Source organism: Amphibalanus amphitrite, unplaced genomic scaffold (assembly GCF_019059575.1).
Source record: "Amphibalanus amphitrite isolate SeventyFive unplaced genomic scaffold, NRLGWU_Aamphi_draft 000058F_arrow, whole genome shotgun sequence".
In the NCBI taxonomy this organism is placed as follows: Eukaryota; Metazoa; Arthropoda; class Thecostraca; order Balanomorpha; family Balanidae; genus Amphibalanus; species Amphibalanus amphitrite.
In genome coordinates this window covers 740802-761947 of record NW_024881554.1, presented here as the reverse complement: position 1 = coordinate 761947, position 21146 = coordinate 740802, and the positions used below count along the sequence as shown (strand labels likewise).

The 21146-nt window shown below is 53.0% G+C and overlaps 1 protein-coding gene across 3 annotated transcripts in view; it reads left to right on the top strand.

The window, feature by feature from the left end:
* Positions 1 to 21146, top strand: part of LOC122378355 (kalirin-like) — a 207648-nt gene that overhangs the window by 98388 nt on the left and 88114 nt on the right. For all 3 annotated transcript variants that reach the window (XM_043359329.1, XM_043359328.1, XM_043359330.1), the window contains one exon: positions 418 to 622. In XM_043359329.1, the coding sequence (XP_043215264.1) occupies positions 418 to 622 (205 nt within the window). The remainder of the gene's footprint in view (positions 1 to 417; positions 623 to 21146) is intronic.

The window sequence follows — 21146 nt, the reverse complement described above, 5'->3', positions numbered from 1 at the left end:
TGTAACGAGAAACGAAGATGAATGGCCTGCATGTGTAGACGGTTATGGCGCTCTGGATACTCGGCACGACCGCCCATAACTGTCAGAAACTTGTTCGCTGACTTGAGAGCCACGTAGGCACAGCGTGAACTTTGGTGTAACAAAGTGACCGACATCGAGCTACCTGGTCTGAACAGCGACCTGAGTTGTAAACTGGCGTTAAACCGTTCAATGCTTGCGACAGAGCCTATGCACTGATTCATGTTGTATAGGTGTGTTTTGGCCTGAACAATCTGCCCTTAGTGACTTCCTTTTTCCGAATGGTCATCAGACTACTGACCTGACCTCTTCTCCCTCTCTGTGTGTGTGTGTCCCTACAGGAGCTGACCTGTGTTTTGTCGCAGTACTGACCTGACCTCCCCCCTCCCTCTGTTACAGGAGCTGACCTGGGTGGTGTCCGACTACTCGGCCCAGGCGGCCGGCGAGCTGACCGTCAGCCGCGGACAGCAGGTGGAGCTGCTGGACGCCGGAGCGCCCGGCTCCGACCTCTGTCAGATCCGTCTCCCCCAGACAGAGATGACTGGACTGGTACCGGCGGCCGTACTGCAGGCGCGACCCCGGTCACAGGAGCTGCACCCATCAGGTCAGTCCCCGGGGTTACAGCAACACTACCCAAGTCAGTCCCAGGTCACTGGAGATATGTCTCTCAGGTCATTGTCATGTCACGATGCACATTTCGGGTCACGAATCATCACGTTCAGGCCAGTCCCTACTGACATGAAAGCGGTGATGACGGTGAGCAATGTCATCTTTTCGTAAGTGCAAAGTTGACCGGCGGCCGTACTGCCGTACTCCCGCGGCTGACCCATCGCTCACGAATGTCCCGCCCATCTTGGTGTCCCCGTGGACCCGAGGCGGCACTTCCCCGTACGTACGTTCGGGACGTATGTGGTTTCATCGTCTCTATTCCTCCGTGTCTCATGTCTGCTGGTCCAGTTCTTATGGATGCGGCACTGGATCCCGGACGAGAGCTACATGCTTCTCCTGCCCCTAAATAAGCTGATCGGGGAGCTGCAGAAAGACTGTGATAGCCCTGAGGCTTTTCGTTATATTACACAGCCCTTGATGAATGATTGAGCAGTTTAGAGCGGTTTCTTTCATGCTAGTTTAGTGAGAAAACTCGAAGATCCTGCGTTGAGTGAAGTGTGTTTGAAGGAAAGGTTCTTTTCCTACGGAAGGCCCAACGATGCTGTGCCTGTATGATGATTTACCAGGATCAGCTTTTCTAGTGATTGGTGTGCCTTTGAAGTGCTGAAAAGTGGTTTGGGTCGCTGATGAGCAAGGGGGTGCGACTACGTCTCGGCATAGTCCAAATTTCTCCTCAATTTCCGACTTAAAGCAGTGAACGTCGATATGCTTATCTTTCCTATGTAATTCGATACCAATCGATTTAGGCTTGTCGTTCATAAAATGTTTGAGTTTGTATTTGATATCGAACCTTGTCAGCGGAGCAAACATTTGCTGAGACGAGTCTTGGCTCTGATCGAGCCGAACGATGACAGCGCTACTAGTGGTGAAATCTCGAACTTTGAGTCGCGTTAGTCCCGGCTAGGTGGCGCCACACACCCCAGCCCTGTGAAGACTCTGACTCCAGTACTGGTCAGACGAGTTTGTAGGTGCTCGAGGGAGGCCCAGTGTTTGGGCTTACCTTATTGGGGGTGTCGCCTTATCAGACCGAGGTAGCGCCGGCAGCGACCACGTGAGCCCACGATAGGGAGGGAGGGGAGGGGGAGAGATCCGCCTGGGACTCAGGACAGGTTTGAGAAGTTCGTTCACCACCGCCACTGGCGCCGGCTCCATGACAGCTGCACTTCGGTAGCAAGTGAAGACAGTGTCCTGAAATTGATTTTTCGGAGAGTGTGATTGAAGCCGCAAGGACGTCAGTATTTCATAAGGACGTCGATATCGGTGCGGAGCCTCAGCCACTGAAGATCCCTTAAATCTCTTAAAATTAGCGATTTTCACTAGCAATTTTGACTAATAGCACCTCAAGGCACCTCAAAGGATCATATATAGACACAAAGTAATGCCAGTTTACCCCTAGTATAATACAAATTTCAATCATTCATCACAAACACCAAAACAACACTTTGAAGATGTTTAGGTTCTTGTCCATGATCGTATACAACAGTCAGTGACAAATATGCTTCAACAAAAATCAGCCCAAGAGCCAGCGGCTATCACTAAATATTGACGTCATAAGAGGGATATTATATCGAGCAAGAGGAGTGACGTAAAAAAAGCAGACGTCCAAACAAAGAGATGGAAAACAGCTAGGAAAATTAATTTCCATAGCTTCCTGTTATGAAATTCAATTAAGAAAACTCCAAGGTAGACGCTGAATTTTTCTTGGCTGGAAAAAATGTGAAATCATCGTGCACTTTTCAGTTTTGTACCGACGTCGATTTAATGGGAATGACAAGGTCAATCGACGTCCCCAACATTGCGTGTATTTTTAAGCCAAAGACGACATACTTTAATCAAAACTGTTGAAATTCGGTAGCTTTATTTTAATTCAAATAAATAAGCACAAACTTTTTTCCCAACCACTATCAACATATGCAAAATTAACTACTTTTGAAGGGTGGTTCAAGGGGCAGCGCTACCCCGTTACTGTGGCCTTCTAAGGGGAAAAAATAATTAAATATGTTACAGTGATTTGATACAAAAGGTATGTTGTGTGCTTATAGATAAATGTCGAAGCAATATATTCGCAGGATTAATTTTTATCTATACACTGCACAGTTACTAAAACTGAAAAGTGGAAAACGACGTCCTCAGATCCCTCTATTCCGACGTCTTTTCTCCTTCATATGGCAGCTGTTACCTTCACATGATAAAGGAAAAAACCTATCCATATCTGACGCACAGGAAACGAAAATAAAACCGCCTTGTTTACAGTTGCGGCAGTTCGCCAGCGGTGTTGGAAAGGGGAGTTGAGTATAAGAGTCGGTTTGTGAGGCCTTAGGATATTTTCATTGTCATTCTGCATAGCCGTGTTTTTAGGCCACAGAGGTGATATTTCTTTTTGTTAGTTTGCTTTTGGTGTTCGATATACCTGTCTACTTTTATCTGTCAGGGACGTCGTTTGGCTTTCCGGGACGTCACAAAGAGAATCTGTCCGGGTGTGGGTTTCCACCCAAATTCACGAAAATCAGGACACTGAGTGAAGACAGTATTGCACTCGTGTAGTATATACTGCCCACCATCCGAGCCTGATGTGGCGAGGAAAGACGCCGAGCGGTTTACACCAAGCAGGTTGACGATTGACACCAGGTGGCAGTCGAAATGCTCGAGTGCAACCTCAAGATAAACTCACCGGACGCCTGTCATGTCACCGCCAGCGCCGCCGGCGTCAGGTCGGTGGTCGCTTAACCCCCCTAGCCGCCAGATTCCCTCCCTGGCAGTGCTGACGTCATGTCACCGGCTCCTCTGCGGCGTCCAGAGCGGCGAGCCGCCGACCTTCAGCAGTGGGCGGCACGGCGCGCTGCGGTCGGTGGATCCGCGTGCCGCCGTGTCTCCAGACGTGTCCTGGCCTCCCCTCCCCCCGGTGTCACCAGTAAGGTGTGCCGGAGGGACTGGGGACGGCTGTGGTGCTGTGCTGAAAACCTCTGCCGGGACACGGAGAGGGAGGTTACGTCAGGAGATGACGCCATGTCAGCACGAGCTCTCGTCGTGTCAGCATGGCGTCTTCACACCTCGCGTCGAAGTGTCATCACATCTGCCCTGACTGTTGTAGTTCTTTGCGGCTCTGGGCCAAAGAAATACATCGGCTTTGCTCGGCCGGCCGGAGCCCGACTTGGTTTGCATTTTCGTGCTTCTTTCGTCGGTCTGGCTGGCCAGCTTCTATCCGACGTCGCTCTGTTGGCTGGCGGGACCGGTGACATTGGTGACGGTTTGTTGTTTCGGTCGGGTCTGTGTTAGTGGTGTCAATCGGAACTTGAATCTTCGGAATTCCGATTTTGTCCAATGTCCAATTCGGAATTCGGTTGGACAATGGCAGCAGGCTTTGGACAACTTTGGACAATCGCTCGCTACACCTCAACATTTTTAAAAAGTAATCGTGTTTAACATTGATTGGCTATTAGAAAGCCCAACTTTCAATATAATGAAACTTTTGAGCTGGTAACGGAACATGAAAAGCAAATTAAATAACAGTGTTGAGTGTAAACTATTGCGTAGGTGTCGGACATCTTTGGACAAATGGCTGGCTTGGACATTTTTGGACGGACAGTCGACGTAAGCATTGGACATTGGACGGACTTTGGACATACGTTTTCTGAAATTGACATCACTAGTCTGTGTACGAATCGGCAGCCCGATGGCGGGGCACCGGGTGTGCCGCTGACGGCGGCACCGACCGCGACAGGCTGAGAGAGAGGGGGCAGAGTGAGCGACCGCGACAGGCTGAGAGAGGGGGCAGAGTGAGCGACCGCGACGGCTCGGAGAGGGAAGAGCGAACGGCCGAGACCACCTACAGGGACAGGGATTAGTCCGGTCGAGGACACGGTGATGACCAGCGTTAAGAAAGGTGCATTGTGATCTTCTGCTAGTAATCACAATAGTAATCACAGTAGTAGCTGTGGTCCTTTGGTCCATTTAGAGTGCAGCTCAAGTTGTTTGTCCAAGAATTTCTTACCGAGAACATCGCCGCCACCGCTGCCGTCGTCCCGTCAACCACGTCTGTCCAGTCCGTTCACTTAGTCACGGGCGCGTGCAGAGATGCCGCCGGCCGTGATGCTACTCCGCTGCGCATGCCGGCTCGTGCCGCGTGCTGCTGAGGAATGACGGACGTTCTGGCACGAGGGTGACCCGAGTATGACCTCCGGTTACTGACCACAAGAAGCCACGGAGCCGCGTTGTCAGTCATCGCCAGCACTGCCCACTGTGGACCGTTTTCATCAGTGGCGCATCGGTACGACGACGTTTTACAGCCTCGGCTGCCTCCCCCGGCGGCACAGAGGGCTGGGTTGAGCCGGCCAGCCGTTCGGCGGAGAAGGGCGGTCGGTGGGTTTGTTTAGCTGGGCTCGGTTCGGCACAGCTCGCTGGCAGACGAGCGATCAGCAGTGCTGGCGCGGCGCGGAAGACTGAGCCGGGGACGCCCTACACACGGGCTCAGCTGGATCGGCGCACAGTGGCTCAGATGGGTGAAGCAGGGTGGCTCAGACGAGACGGTGCCTGATCTGAAACACGGCATGATTATTATATAATAGCTAATAGTGCTAGGTATTGAAAGAAGTTGCAGCTTGACATGGCAGTTAAGGCTGTTTCAACTCCTGGAACAAAATCAGGACGCAGTGATGCTAGATATGATAAATTCACACATTAAGCGACCACAGAAGTACAAGCATAAACTGACACTTTGTGCTTGTCAGTGTTATACCGGTTGATGTTAATGACCTTGATAACGCTGATTTACACATGTTCAGGGAAGAAGACTGGAACGACAGGAAACAGCTTCCAGCGGCGACATGTGTTGTTAAAACGGCCATCGCTGAGTGCCAACACGCGGCGCTAATGGTTTGCTGTGATACGTCCTGAATGATAACGTGTGTATGTTGGCGCGCTTCGACACTCCAGCCGCTCCACTTCCAGGGCACTATCGGCGATCGGTGGAGTGGTCGCCGTCGGAAGTGTTAGTTTGGATCGGCCGTTAGACTGGCGTTCGCTGCATTTGCTGAGCCCGGGACCATGGAAATCACGCGGGACTTCCCTTTCTTTTTCAACCCTGCCGTGTGTAATAATTAGGTATTCATGTATTCAACGTTCTCATCCTTGCTCCCCTCTTGGCCTCTCCTGCTCACTTCTCCCTCCCTCTGTCTCGTCTTTTTATCTCCCCCTCTCCAGGTCATCGACGTTTGATGACTGTCGAGAGCCCGGGCGCCGTCAACGGCTCGACCGTTGCGAGCCGTCCCTGTCGTGTGATGTGGCCCGTTTATGACCCTCTCCCGCGGCCGTTACTGGTTTGATGACCGTGCACGACACGATGCGATTGATATCAGAGTCGTTTGATGGCCACATTGATCGAGAGTCCTGCTGAGCCGTTCTTCAGCCGTCCGAGATACTCTATACGTGTGTCGTGAGAATCAAAACTCACCGGTCGCTATAGAGTGTCTGAGACGTTTGATCAACCGCCATTGCGTCTGCTATTTGTTATGTTAGATCGATGCTGGGGCAAGTTCACTGGAAGCTGATGAGCGTACGGCCCTCCAGGTATTTAGTGGTTGGTTGCCACCATCACAATAAGCGATTTGCATTGATGAATACGTCTAATGGCTGTTGAAAACCATTGCCCAAGTGCGTGTACGAACCCTCTTCTCATTTCTATTCAGTCATTTTACAGGAGTGTCTCTGTCATTCAAATTTATTACACCAAAAGCACATAGGCTAACCAACCACTCTTTTGCTGGAGGGCCGTACCTTACTGGGTGATTGGAAAGAATAGGAGCGGGAAAGAACCTTGATTGACGGAGCATGCTTTTTGTTGTTCATCGACCCACCTACGGTGTGTCGGTGAATCCCCGGGATAAATGAGCTTTCAGCCTTCTTGAAAGTACGAGCCTTACCCATATAGCTGTCGTTGCAAGCAACACGGGTCCTCAGAACAGCGGTCGTTTCATTATCACTTAACGTAACTGCGCGTCTTGCTTGCGGCGTGCGCCTCTACACCACGCAAGCGTCTTTATGGCACGAGTAGGATAAGGCGACTAATTTCCTGTATTCGTGTCGGAGAAGCCGCGTTTGAGAGCGCTGAGCGTTTCTTGAGCTCTACGGTTGTTGAGGCTCGCAGTGGCGGATCCAGGGGAGGGAAATTAGGGCAATTGGCATTGCCCTTCAAACGGCATCATTTTAACATTACGCCTATGTATGTACGGTGCATGGAAAGAACCACTAAATTGTAATATTTTGCCCCTCCCAAAACTCGGAGCTGGACCCGCCAGTGGAGGCTCGTGCGTTCGGTAGCTGTGGAACGCTGCGTTTTATTTTTTTTTTACGTTCGCCCAGAAAACGTCAGCGGATGCCTAGAGTGGATTTAAATGCCGCTTTGATGTGAAGGATGCCAAATGATGAAAGTGAATCTATCTCAGAGAAAGGGCGACGAAAAACGATTGTGTCCATATCTATCGATACTTCTGTGTTGTGTAAAAAAAAAACTCATCACATGCCTGTCAAAAGATGTTGTTCAAGAACAGGCACATTACACTCTCTCCTGAGTCGTTCCGGGCAGTTAGGGCGCTGATGGATCGACTCGCCAGTGTAATCGCCGGATGATGCCTAATTGGCTCCGCCCATGGTGCTGGGTGGGCGGTGACCCGCCGCCGGCTGTGTGGCCCAATGTTCACTCCTCGCCGACGGTGCCAGCGCGCGGCAGGGGGCTAATGTGGCCGCCGGCGCAGTCCTTCTGATCGCCCGCCGCCGCCGGTCGGCTCGGCTCGACATCGTGGATACAGCGTATTCAGGGAAAAGGAACGCCGATGCAGATTGGTTGATCGGGTATTCAGAAGCGGGAAACTGCCGCGCGGTGGTCCGGAGCGGGGGAAAGTTGCTGAGCGTGCGAATGGGGTGGCTCGTCGGCGACTGCCTTTTATGCGCTCCTGCGGTTTTATATTGTCATGTTGATTGTGACACAGATCGGTTGATAGTGGGTCGTAGGGGTCATTCATAACCTCCAGTAAGAGACATTTGGCTTCCGACGAACGGGTTGATAGTACCTTATGTCTGAATCGGGGAAGCTGCACACTCAACTTTTATGCAGAGGGAATGGGAGAAACCAGGCAGTGTGCCCTACACGCAGTGATCTGTGCTTGCAGGGGACCGCACAGGAGCTGCTCCACCGGCGGCACCATCCCTCACCTTCTTCCGTCCGTCCGTATGTCTGTATGCTGGCGCCGGCTGACGGCCGGCCGCCCGCCGTCACCGTCAATGTCATCTGTCACCGACCGTTCACCGACCGGAGACGGGTGCAGCTCCCTCAGCGGGTACCCGGCACCCAGGGCACGTGCCGCCGTATCCGGGTTGGTCTCCGCAACGGCCGGTGCTGCTGCATACTAGAGCGGTGTCACCGGGCTCCGGACAGACGGGTTGGCAAGGATGGTGGCGGCGAGGGCTGAGTGATGTGTGCAGGGGTGGGGAGGATTGTGGGATTCGGGAGTAATATAGTGGTGGCGTGACGTAGGATGAAATCTGGCGTGCTTTTATTACTGAAAATTGATTGGAGGTATGACGTGTCAAGTCGATGATCCAGTGACGTAGTTAAACAGCCTCTATTGAGCCTACACAGCTAAATTTAGTTAAGGTGATTGACGACTGCTCGGTTGGTTGAATGAGACAGTTATGTGTCATTTGGGCTGGGAACTGAGCACTGACCTGTTAGTGGGCTATAACTTCCCTCGCTGGAAAAATAACTGTTGGCACACGGTCGTTCTGAATTGTAGTAAAAGCTTTCAGCTGATTTTCGTCTTCGGACTACGGAACTTTATCGGGGCTGTAACTGCAGTAATTTCACCTGTCTAAACGGAAACACTCATTAAGGCCACGATGCCTGAAGTTTCCTGTCTGTTCTCCGCTACCGGAATAAGCATGTTCGTCCTTGATGCGTGCGTCCACACAACCCTCCTTATTTCCCAGATGACAGTGGTAAACTGTCTATCGGGCGGTGGACAGGCTGACCTTTCTACCGTGGGTCTTTCAGAGTAACATTTATAGACGCTAGCATTCGTTCGCCCTATATGATTTAGTCTTGCTGAAGAAAGGCTGTTTTGCTTTTTAATGCATATCTATGACAGTTTTTTTTTAAGCAAAATGCTGCGTTCCACTTTAACCCGCGCCCTGCTGGGGGTCCTGGATTTCCACGCCCTGCTGGGGGGGGGGGGGTGTTTGAACACCCCCCCCTTCTAACTCGGCTCCTGGGCCACGTAGCGATACGCGGAAGGCGGCGTTCGAAAGAGCGCCAAAAATAATGAGGAAATCACTTCGGTCAATTTTTTGGTCAGGTCAAAGGTCAGGTCACCAGAGGTCATTGAAGGCAAAATTTCGCCGATTTCCAGGTCGAATGTCGACAATTTCCAAGAAGCCAACGCATAACTCGGGAACCAATAGAGCTACAGCGCCGCGGAAAAGCGCATTCGATAGCCCTATTAACGCCCTTTCTGAGTAATCTTCTCAGATTTGACCTAACGTCAACGGTTTTGCCTGCAGGGGGCAAAAACTGCAAAAATAGCCGATTTTTTCGGAAACAGTTTTTCTGCAATAACTTTTGACTCAAGCCTTGTACGAGCTTACTTTTACCGGCATCGTGTTCCTCTCGTCAAGACGCATCGAATGAACTATAACTTGACCTTGAAAGGTCAACTTGAAAATTTGACCTCAGGTCAAGGTCATGACCTGACCGGAAAGGGTCATGTTGCATATCAGTCGATCCGTATCGTTGAGCTGAACACATCTAAGGCGTTTTCATCGCTCTAGCATGCCTCTATCAAAAGTTATTTGCGAAAAACTGTTAGATACCATTCGTGACCTAAGATGACCTCAGGGCATAAACAGGGGTCACGGACACCATTTTCATGTACAGTGTGTCTAAACCACTTGTAATTCAGTGTTTGGGAGTGTTTATAATGTCTTTCGTCCAAAAGAGGCGCATTTCAATTTTCTCCCATTGACTTATAATGGGGAGGTCGCAAAATTGACCTGACCTTAGGTCATCGATATCAAAATTCTGAGATATACATTTTGTACATCCTATTGCCCTTAGCAATCGCTGAAAGTTTCAAAGCGATCGGTCTTTCGGTGTAGCTATGACAGACATTGAAACTTTTTATGAGGTGAGGTCACTTCAAGTGACCTGGTGACCTGACCTTGAATGACCTTGGTCTGAAATTTTCACAACATGTGTAGAATTGATGTATAACGGCGGCGCTCCGCGCCGCCGTTTTTGAGATATTCGCGAAAAACCACAAGGGGGGGTGTTCAAACACCCCCCCCCCCCCCAGCAGGGCGCGGGTTAATATCTCAGCCATTTGTGCGTTGTCGCATCCGCACTCATTATCCTCGTAATGGCCGCGACTTTGAGCAGAGCTCTGTTGGATCAATGCTAGCTGGCACGGTTTTTGTAAGTACAACTACCTGGTATGGGATCAGAGGCCTGAGGGGCTTCAGGGATGTGATCTCAGCAATTCTGGGTACAGTTCTTACGGGAGGACCTTCGATCTGACGGTATACGGCAGGTCAATACGGCTCAGGCTGGAGCGTAGCTTGGGGCTGGGACTCTACCTGCGCTGACGGCAAATTAGCCGTCATCTCGTTCTGCAGTCGGTTCGACAATGGATGGGCGGAGAATCGGCACCATTCACCGCTCTTCCCTCTCATCAACTCTCTTCATCTCTTCCCAGCCGGGAGCTCATCACTGCTGCACGAATCCGCCCGGTACTCACTCAGCGAGCCTGTCAGATAATGTGACGCGTTAGCGTCTTGCGCCGCCGAGCCTCCCTCCCAGCCGGGGCGCCCTCCGGACCGCCCACCCTGCCGTCTGTGTGTCTGTCTGTCTGTATGACCGAGCTGCGCGGCGGGCGGGCCGTGCGCCGAGAGCGGTGCTGCCTTTTTTTCTCGCCGGCACAGCACGCCGCCAATATGCGGGCGGACGTTTTTCGTCCGATCGCTGCGCAATGTGCCAATCGGTCGGGCACGGGGAGAGGAGTGAGAGGCGGGAAGGGAGACCGCGCGTCTCATGTCGGGTCAGTAGGCTGAGTCACGAGGGGCCAGGTGACGTCATATGGGAATGAGCGGCCGTCCGTGAGGAGACATGATTTGTCTGCTAATGTGTCTACTGGTCAATATGTTCCAATGTTAAGTTACTTTGAGATGCCACCTACGTTTTTCATCTCTTTTTTGGATTCCCTTAGTTCCCTCTTGCACTTACCTCGTAATTGTATCATACCTGTCCTGCTGGGCCCATAAGCTTCCCGTGTCTGTCCGCCATACCGGCGGTGCTGGCCCGTAAGGGAAGCGGCAGGTGTGCCTACCAGAGGCCTCCGGTCCCGAGGGATCCCTCCCTCTTCCTGGTCCGGTGATCCCCCCAGAGTATGCCGGGACTATCCCACTGTCGGTTCCGAAGTGCGCAACGGTCAGTCGCTGAGCCTAGACGGCTGGCGAAGCTGACAGCTACCTGTAGGGGCGCAAATGCCGACCTGGCCGTCCAGATCATCCCATTATGGCTTCTGTGTAGTAGCACACTGTCTCAGCCTTTGTCCCGGGCCGTCGCTGAAAGAATAGGTGGATGCTGTTGGCCTGTTGATTGAATGGTTGGTGGGCTTCTCCGCTGGTGCGGCTGAATGCGACTTGTTGCTACATCTATTGTTGCAGCGCCAAGCAGCTGCCACCAAAAAGCAACAGCACGCACCAACTCTGTCGATCCGTTGTAGCCAGGTAGCACAGGGGCGGCCTGACAGTAGCACAGGTAACCGCTGGTAACCTCCAGCTCATTGTCGCCAGGCGCCGGGATAGACCACGTCGCTGCTACCACCGGCTTGTCTGGTTACACGGATTAATCACTGGACCGGTGAGCTTCTGTTCGTTACCGGCCGGACTCCCTCCGTTTGTCAACCCGCGCCGGTTCGTTTGATGTGGGATCCAATGATGCTGACTGGGAATCGAACTGACTCTCGTTTCACCACATGCGACGCAAGCTACATCACATGACGCTTTTTTACGTTCTATCACGAGGTGTGTGATTCGTGGACGGTATTTGGTGGCGGATGAGGTAGAGTTGATGCGGACTCGGCAGGCAGACCCGGTTGTGGTCACCTGAGGCTCGCAGTTCCGTGTCAGGGGTCACGGGCTGAGAGCACAAGCGATCCCAGGCAATAACTGCCTGTCCAGCACACTCAGTAGTCAGCATTAGTAGAAGTGATCTTGAAAATGCGCGAGTCATCTCCTCTCAACTTATCATCCGACAGTCATCAGACTCGTGTTTGGATGTACCGGTATGTAAAATAAACAACACCCCTAAATGAGCGAAGTTAATTGGAACAAAACCGAAACGTTGCCAGAAAGTCGTTAGGTAATAGGCTTTCTGAAAGCCAGTAGCCTGAAACCTGGCTGTGCGCAGTTGTTAGACTGAAGTCAGCCCCAGTAGCCCGTAACGCGACTGTATTCATCTCCAGCAGCCCGTTACCTTGCGGCCGACACCGCCGTAGCATGCATCACAAGCACGGGGGCGGGCACCGGCCGCGCCGGAGTGTTTTGTTTTGCGCCCGTGCGCCGCCCGTCGGCAAGTTGACGACTCGAGTGGGCGGCCGCCGACCGGGAGCGGCTCTCGCCCTGTCCGCTCCGGCAGGTCGATGCGAGCGAGCCTAGTTGACGCGCCTGGCCGCCGCCCGGTCCAGGGCTTTCACGGCCGGGTCCTGAGGCGGTCGTCCGGCGGATGAAGTCTGCTTTCAGGCCCCGTGATCGGTGAATACCCGGCCGTCCGGCGCTGCATACTGGGACGGATATGAGACCAACACGGCGCGGCTGGAATGCCTGACGCAGAGAAGTTGGGCGTGCCCCAGCTTATAACGCTGACAGGAGCCACCAGGGCGCTGGGAAATGTCAGCGCGGTGCCGCCCGGCGCGGTGGCTGGTGGGGCTGGTTGGTCGTCGCTCCGTTCGCTGTCTTTCCTCAGCGGACAGCTCGGACCGCGCGGTTTTCTTCGCTGTCACCGCCGCCGGCCGCGCGGACCTCTCGAAATTCGCCGGTTCGTTTGAGCCGTTCTGTTTTCTGACGGTGTTTTTCTGCCGGCAGTAGTTAAAATTTCACATGCCATCCAGCGAGCCGATCGTAGAGTCGACGCAGCTGTCATTTCCCGTTCGGTCGGTGGGTTGAGAGCGTCTGACACATTTTTCGTTTCGGCGTGCTGACAGGTTACGCCGTTTTCGTGCCACACAGTAGCGTGCGGCTCGAGATTAGGTTTCTGTGGTCTTGCGGTTCGACCTCTCAGCGGGTGATGCAGGCGAAAATTTGTTGCAAAACGTTGGACAATTGTGGAAAGTCATAACTGAAGAGTAGCTGTGCGTGCTTTTGCTAATAGCTTATTTAGTTGGAAGTTTAACTGGTCCCCGTACATTTACCTATGCTATTATTTTCCATCGGAGTTTTCTATAGAACTGATTATTATCGCATTCATGTAACTTGATGTAGCAACCGCAAAATGAAGCAACTTGATTGGCTATGGCTATAGCGCTTTTACTTTTTCATTAGAGAAGCAACGGCCACTCGGTTCCCAACTATTGCATTGCCCAGTGTGTCTTACAGGTTCATATGAACTAACCTGACATTTTTAAGTACCGCTCATGTTCGGTGAGCGGCCTTCTCCGGCCTATCCACGCCTGCGGCGCTCGTTATTGTAATCCTTCCCGCCTTGTATATGTCCGGTCTGGCTGTGTAGTCTAACTTTGGCCCAGCTCGGACGGATGCAGACCCCCGGCGCTGCCGTCGGCTGTGCCCAGAGCTCTGTGGGGACCGTCACGGCAGAGCCGGAGCAGTCAGATTCCGGGAAGCACCGCCCGGAGCAGGAGGCTGCGATCCAGAGAGTTTACGGCGCTGGACCACCTCCGGGGAGGCTGGTTCCGGTCCTGGGCCACGCCCTGGGGCTGTGGTTCCGGCGGCGGGCCAAGTCCGGAGTCCGTGGTTCCGGCTCCGGATTTTGGAACCAAACACAGGCGTTTCGATGAAGGCGGGGGTTGGAATATAGAGCGGCATGACCATCAGATCCGTTCTGTTATCCACTAATGCCGACTGATGTTGACGTGGGATCGAGGAGTGGCTTTAACCTTTCACTGCTGCAACATTCGCTCTCCGAGCTCCGTTGGCTAGATACCCCGCTGGGTCTGTCATCACTGTTCTGTAGAGTACACCGAGTGGCCTGGTGTTTTCGCTTGCATCATGCCGGCTCTCCTGAGTGACTGGAATGATATCCAGATGAGCAGAGCATGGTGTTTTTAGTAGCACGACTGGGACGTGTTTTTCGCTGCGACCGGCGACAAATTTTAATGGAATATCAGGGCGCTTGCCCTTAGATCTCGCTGGAAGAGACTCGGTCGGTGGCCAAGTACGGCCAGTTACGCTTTGATCACACGTAAACGATGGTGGTGACGAAAGCACCAACCCGGTCTTTTATGATTTTGTTTTTCTTCTGTCAGGCGATTGTTCGGCCGTGCATTGTTTACAATGCCATTGACCCCGACAGCCGATGATGGGGCCCGAAGGAAAATGTTTATTTATGTTCTTATGTAAGATGAGTTACTGGTGATGAAAAGGCGAAGATGGCGCTTTTGTGGGAGATTAATACCAGGAAAGTAGATGTGTGATTGACAGGATGTATAATGCAGTCGCCAGCGTTCAGTCCATGTGCAACTATCCAGGACCCGTCGGTTTTGCTCAGTTACTTCCGAAGGGCGCTTTTGCCAAACCAGTCACAACTGTAGTCGCGGCTTATTCGATGTTCCTGCTCCTTTCTACCTTTGTTTGTCTCATATAAGCTAGTAGAAATTCCTGTGCCTGCTGCGTGGCAATCGCAACGCCGCAACGGACGCAACGCTTGGAAAGTTCGGACGCACACTCTCGGAAACTTCTCAGCTCTGATTTCAGCTCAATTTATTGTTAGTCCCGAATCCAACAGGCGAGTCACGTTGTTAAAAAGGGAGCTACCTTGCAGCGATTGACTTGGGCCGCGCACTGACCTGGCAGCTTGTTGGAAGAAGCCATTTAGAGTTGCAAAAATAGCTAGTTCTTCGAGTTGCTGTAAAGCTGAGTGGCCGCAGTTGAGTGACTTCAGGGACCCACGCGCGCACTGCCTAATGGATTCGTTCTTACATGTAGTGACGGTATTTTTATAGCACAGCAACAGCACTATCAATAGTGGTATGACCGGATACTATTGTAAGAGGCGAACGCTTCAGACTCCTTTGGCGTTGCCGTCTGTTGTTATTTTTTCCGTCTATTGTTGTTACCTGTTGCCTACTGTCACCAGCATAATGTTCAAATCAACAGAAACTCCCCTACATTTCTTCTAACACTGGTGGAATATCTGTGAGCGCTTCTGCCAGTCTTTTGGGTGTTGAGAGCTTAGTTAATCCTCAAAGTTAATCGACTTAAAATTAAAAGTTGGTTAATTGACTGAAAGGTTTTCTGGCTATGTATTTGTGTCCTATCCCCTGCCACTCTCTCCTGTTGCGTCCGTCTTCCCTCCCACACCGGCATCCCCGCCCTGTCTGGTCTCCTCTACCTGTCACCACCTCTCCGGGGGTCTCAGCGGCCGGTGGACAGAAACAGAGAGAGACGAGTCGCTGAGAGCTGGACGGAGACCGAGCTCACCTGGTTCCGGCGGCGGTATCGACCGACCTGCCCCCCGCCCCCGTCCCAGGCTCTGTCCGAGTCCACTACAGGGTGGCTCGGCTGCAGCGCTGTTGACGTGTTGCCGAGATGGAGCCGTGTAGGTAGAGCGGCGCTGTGTGGGACTGTTGGCTCGGGGGGAGAGACAGGCGGGACGGGCGAGTGGCGGCTTTCCATCGGCATGTAGGGAGGGGTAGTTGAGGCTTACGCGGCAAGAGGTCGCGGAGGGGTGCGAAAGGTGGCTGAAAGAGATAAAGGAAGGGAGGAAAGGGCTGTGAACTGTGGAGGAAGACAAAGACGGGACGCGGAGGTAGATGGAAAGAGGTCGTAGAGAGACGGAGAGGGGTATGGTATGGTACAGTGGTAGATCTCCTATGGAGATTGGAATAACTAGTTAGTAAGTAGAAGGATACGGAGAGAGGTGGGGGAGAGAGACGGAGAGAGGATATCGCGGAGAGAAGGAACGTTCACGGCCGTCGTGGTCTCGGAAGACCGCGAGGACGGAGGAATGCGGGGCAAGGTCGTCCCTCGCCCGGAGGACAGAGGCGATCGGACCGATAGTGGCTCCGTGTGATGATGAAACGACAACTTAGCTTTATTTGGAGGTAGAGGTAATTCAAAAGTGAGCTGATGCGGGTCGATTTTCAGTTTGAAGTGATCTTACCAGATATCAGCGTTTGCTTTGACAATCTCGGCTGTACCCTCTGTCCAAGCTACTTGATGTTCTTAAATTATTTTCCCCATCGAAGTGTTTCTGAATGTGTAGTTCCTTTTCTGAGAAAGTTTTCTTTTCGTCCTCGATTCCTTCTCTGCTATTGGACTGAACATAAAATCTTATTTTTCTTGGATCAAGCAATGTATAATTATGCTGGCTTGAGTGGGTGTTTGTGTTTCAATTCAGTGTCGGTAACGATGTTCGTAAAGCCTTTTAAGGTAATATTTCCCGTGTGAACCATCAATTCGCATTTACCGCAACGTAATCATCTTTTTTGCATGATTTAATCCCTGTTGGCAACGCCAGTTACCTTTCAATGACACGTTCACAGCAAATAACTTACCAAGTTCAAAAGTTGTCTCTTTGAACTCCTCTATTGCGCATAAGCTGCCGTTTGCTATGACAAGTTTTCAGCCTGCACGCCGGATGGTGGCGGGCCGCGGCCGTCACGCAGCGAGGGAAGGCCCGTCCTTGGCCGCACACTGGGGCTCTGACGACGGAGGATGTGGCCGCCCGATATGGACAGTCATCTGCGTCTGACTGACCGAGGCTGGCAGGATGGGACTGCGATAGGCACTGACGGCAGACTCAGTGCTGCGGAAGTCGGAGGCCAGTGGCTGACAGTACTGCTCGAACGGCGCACGGTGGCGTGCCAAACTGTGCTGCGCATTGTGAGGAACGGTGTCATCCCGTGCCACGGTGTGAATCAACAGGTGCCGTCCCATCCGCGGTGTGAATCAAACCCAACCATCTTGCGGTGTGACGTGAATCAACCGCTACCGTTCTCAACTGTGGCAACAACCAGTGTCATTGCATACTGCGTTGCGTGTATCAGACGATACCTTCTGCGCCTTGTGCGTCGTGCCAGTGCTGCGGCCAGTACGATCTCGACACGATACTGCCATGCCGCACTTGCCCCAGTTGTTGCGTCCACCAGGTGAGAGTGAGAGATCGGTTTGCAGAGACACGGTACAGCACACAGTGGTCACCGTTCACTGCCGGTGGTGAAACTGGCTACACTTGTCCCCGGGAAAGTCATGGGATCCATCAGTGAGAGGGTGGGTAAAGTCACGTGGGCGAGCTGTGGTCAGAAACCACGACCTGCACCGATTCTGTCGCTACTGACCTCGTCACGCACTACTATCACTGCCATGCTTCTGCACCGCTCGTCGACCTGTGAGAGGCGGTCTAGCCACGGTCGGGTGCTCAACGTTTTTATCGTTAGACCCGTTGGGTTTTCAGCGGTCGTGTTACGCGTGGGACGGCCCGGCCAGGTCGGCTGGCCGGACATTTGTTGCGGTCGGTTTCTCCGCCCCCGCGTGGAGCTCCGTCGCCGCCACCGGGTGTCCCCTGTGGGTCATGTCTGGAACTAGTGCCGGCGCACACTGGGCCGATCGCCAGGTCTAGCACGACATGGGTACAAAAATCGAACTTTGTGGATGTGCAATGAAACCTATACCAATTTGTTCAAAAATGATCATACTACATTGCTGTGGTCTTTGTTTTCCAACACAATTGCTATTTCAGGGCGAAAACTCAGCTTAAACACGAACTTCGGAATCGTTTGGACCGAACTCGCCCCCCGCACTCTTCGACAGCGTATCTTTGATCCACGAAAACAATCACAATTTGAGGAGGAATTCCGCATTTATATACATTAAACGATAGCTCCGGGTCTGCAGAACACACATAACCACATGAAAATGGCGAACTCTTACTTGGTTATGATGTATTTGTACCACAAAGATTTAAAGATGAAAATATAATTTCACATAACTGATGTCACACACAAATAGACTTTTAAAAAAAGTACCGCAAAGTACCGCTTCGAAAATCTCGCTACATGTCAATGAGTTATTGCACTACAAGATCCAACAGTCATTTCTTGCGACTTTTTGCGACTTTGGATGTAGCAGCCAAACATCAACCCGCGCCGGACCGGTGCTCGGCGTCAAACGCGCCGGGCCGGGAGGCGTTGATTGAACACTCCCCTTCTAACTCGGCTCCTGGGCCACATAGAGACACGTAGTAAGTGGCATTCGAAAGAGCGCCCGAAATTCCAGATAGTATAATCAGTGATTTCTAGGTCAGGTCAAAGATCACTTCACCAGAGGTCATCAAAGGTAAAATGTTGTATATAACAACATTTCTCGAAACACCGGCCCTTGCCTCGGGGACCAATAGAGCTGCATCGTTGCAGAAAAGTGCATTCAATTGCTCTTTTGGCGGTCTTTCTGAAATAAGCCCTCAGATTTGGCTTAACCCTCGCCCCTAGTGGTGTTTTTCCAGCCGCGGACGTATAGAAGGGGTCCGTTGGACCCCCTGCCGTTTCGCCCCTGGTCGAGCTAGAGCTTCCCGAAAAAGACGAGCGTGTTGCCCGTGACAAGAGAAAGCTGATGATACCCATTTGTAGGCCCTAGGTCATCGGTTGATCTTCCAGGTCAGGTTAATGACCCAAAAGTCGGGAAAATCGGGACCAGTTAGAACGTCGTAAAGGGTGGCTGCTACGGGTTTTTTGGGTGCTGATCACGAATATAATGTTATTTATGATCATAGATGATGTCTTCATACATTTAGGCCAGGTCGGGTCAGGTCAGGTCAACCAGTAAGGGTTTTGCCGGGTATTTGTAGTAGGTGGCAACCGCCTCTGACAGCTTCGTAACATGTTACGAAGGCACCAAAGCTACATAGCAAATGTTCAAATGGCTGCTAGATTCGAATTCAGCTCCAAAAACTAGCCTAGAAACATGTAAAACTCGAAAAATTGACCCAAGGTCATCAAAGGTCAATGACCTTACCTGACCTTCCGGTGACCTTGACACCCACCCTAATGCATGGGAGCAACATAATACTCCATGCTTGAACGCTTTAAACCACGAAAAGACTGCAAACTCGCGGCTAATGCGAGCCGACATACGCTGAATCGCGATTCCGGCCAAACATGGTCTCGAAAGAAGGTCACAGGTCAAAGATCATTGAGGTCAGGGTCATGAAATTTTCAGGTTAGCTGTGAAATTAATTATCGCGAGGGTACTGAAAGTTTCGTTGCGATCGGCCGCTTTTTACGCGAATTACTCGGGAAAAACCGAGGGTTCCGTTCGAAGATTCAGGCCCTGTCGCGCTGGAATGGCATATCGGCCCACTGTGCGGCGGTTGGTAGGCTACTCTCTCCCTACCGGTGTATTATGTATTCGCTGGCGTATTCGTTCCACATATCTCCTCCGCCGGGGCGTCTGGCGTGGCCCGGTGGGCGGGTCCGCCCGGCTCGTTAGCTGTATCCAGCCGACACCTGAGGCCGCCCGTGGCGATCGCACCTATCAAGATCGACCGCACCCTGCCTCGGCCGCGCCGCGGTACCGAGCGAACGTGTCTGAACGCGGCGCGAGTCAGCGGGCCGGCCCGGGTGCCGGTCATGGTCGGCGGGGGCGGGGCAGGGCGTACTGTGATGTCCGTCAAACCAGCGAGCAGCGGCGGCATTGATGGAGGCGTGAAGCGGCCCTGTTATTGCGGTAGGCCTTTGAGCCTCACGCTGGCTGCGTCGTGCCGACGCTTGGACAAACGGAGCCCACTGGCGCTCGTCGCGTCGGAGCGAGTCATTGATTTTCAGCCGCTGTGTGCCGTGTCAATGTCAGGCCGCTGCTATATCCTCGGCGGCCGGTGCCGGGTTTCTATTACCGACTGCCGCACGGAGCCGTCGCTAGCGATCGCGTGTCGGTGCTGGGCGTCCCCGTTTGACTCCTGGTAACCCTGCTGATTGTCGCCATCTGGTGAGGTCACCTGCGCTCACCTCTGGTGACCCCAGGTGACCTCTGATGGCCGCAGAGGGAGGATCAGTGGTGGACGCGCGGTAAGCCTGCGGTCGGGCGACCGGTGCTTTATCTGCAGACGACGGCGGGACTGCTGCATGACTGCAGAGTCGCGTCTGTCTGGCGGCGGCGCGCGCTAACGAGCTTCTGCTGTTGACAGCCCTGCACTGACGCGCTTCCGTGGTGTCTGATGTTGGTGATGTCAGCCGCCGGCGTCAGTGGCGGCCGTCTGGAGGTCGGACCGGAGGCCCGAACATTGCCGGGATATCGACGATGGATGAGGAATCTGACTTCAATCATGTCACTCCGCCGAGGTGTCTTCGCTCGGAGGGCAAACGGCGCCCTGGAGACACCCGCTGCTCGTGGCTCTGTGACGAATGGGGTGAAAAGTTAGCGTAGGATGGCTTCCGCGTCACTCTCGTATTATAATTGAGCGCTGACGCAGCTGGTTCAGTAGTCGTTTGTAGTCTGGATTGGTTCGAGATCTGGAAGTCGGCATTCGGATAGCTCCTCTGCGAGGGTTTTGAATTGGGAGGTAGAAATTTATTGGTTGAATCGGCTATCGAAATTTTTTGGATCGCTGAGAGGGATCGTGTTCTTATCTTGCTGTCCTTGTCATCGTCGCTGGCTTTCGCTGAATATTGCTGCAGTTCGTTGTGAGCTGGGGACCTTGGAGTGGCGGGGATGCCCCCAGTGATGATTGAGCGCCAGTTCGCGTGATCGCCCCTCCCCTCCTCCCCCCGTTAGTCATGAATATTGAGCCGGTGACATTTTCGGGCACATTGTGTTCCGCCCAACCGCGCAGAAATGGCAGACAGTAGAGGGCGTGTCCCAGGAACAATAGTCCTACCGCGGCTGCGCTCCGAAACGCGCGTGTGTCACGCTCGGTGCAGAATTTCCACCAATCATACGGCTCGACACGGGCTCCACCCATCGGTGCCGAGCCCGTCACGTCTTCGGGACATGAAGGGCGCACGTTCTGGTGCGGCCCGTCGCCGGCACCCGCTCCTGTCGAGCCTGCCCGCTCGCCGCGCGACTGGGTTCGGCGGTGGTGGGCCGGCCGGGCGGTGTCCTTGGTGGGCCGGTCGGCGCCGCACCGCCTCAGCTCCCGCAGTCGCGGTGCGGAGCCGACGCGGTGCGGGTGCAGAGCGAGCCGCTGTCGCCCAGTGCGCGCGAGTGACCGAGACGAGAGGGGTGTGTGATAGGTGTGAGACGTGCGG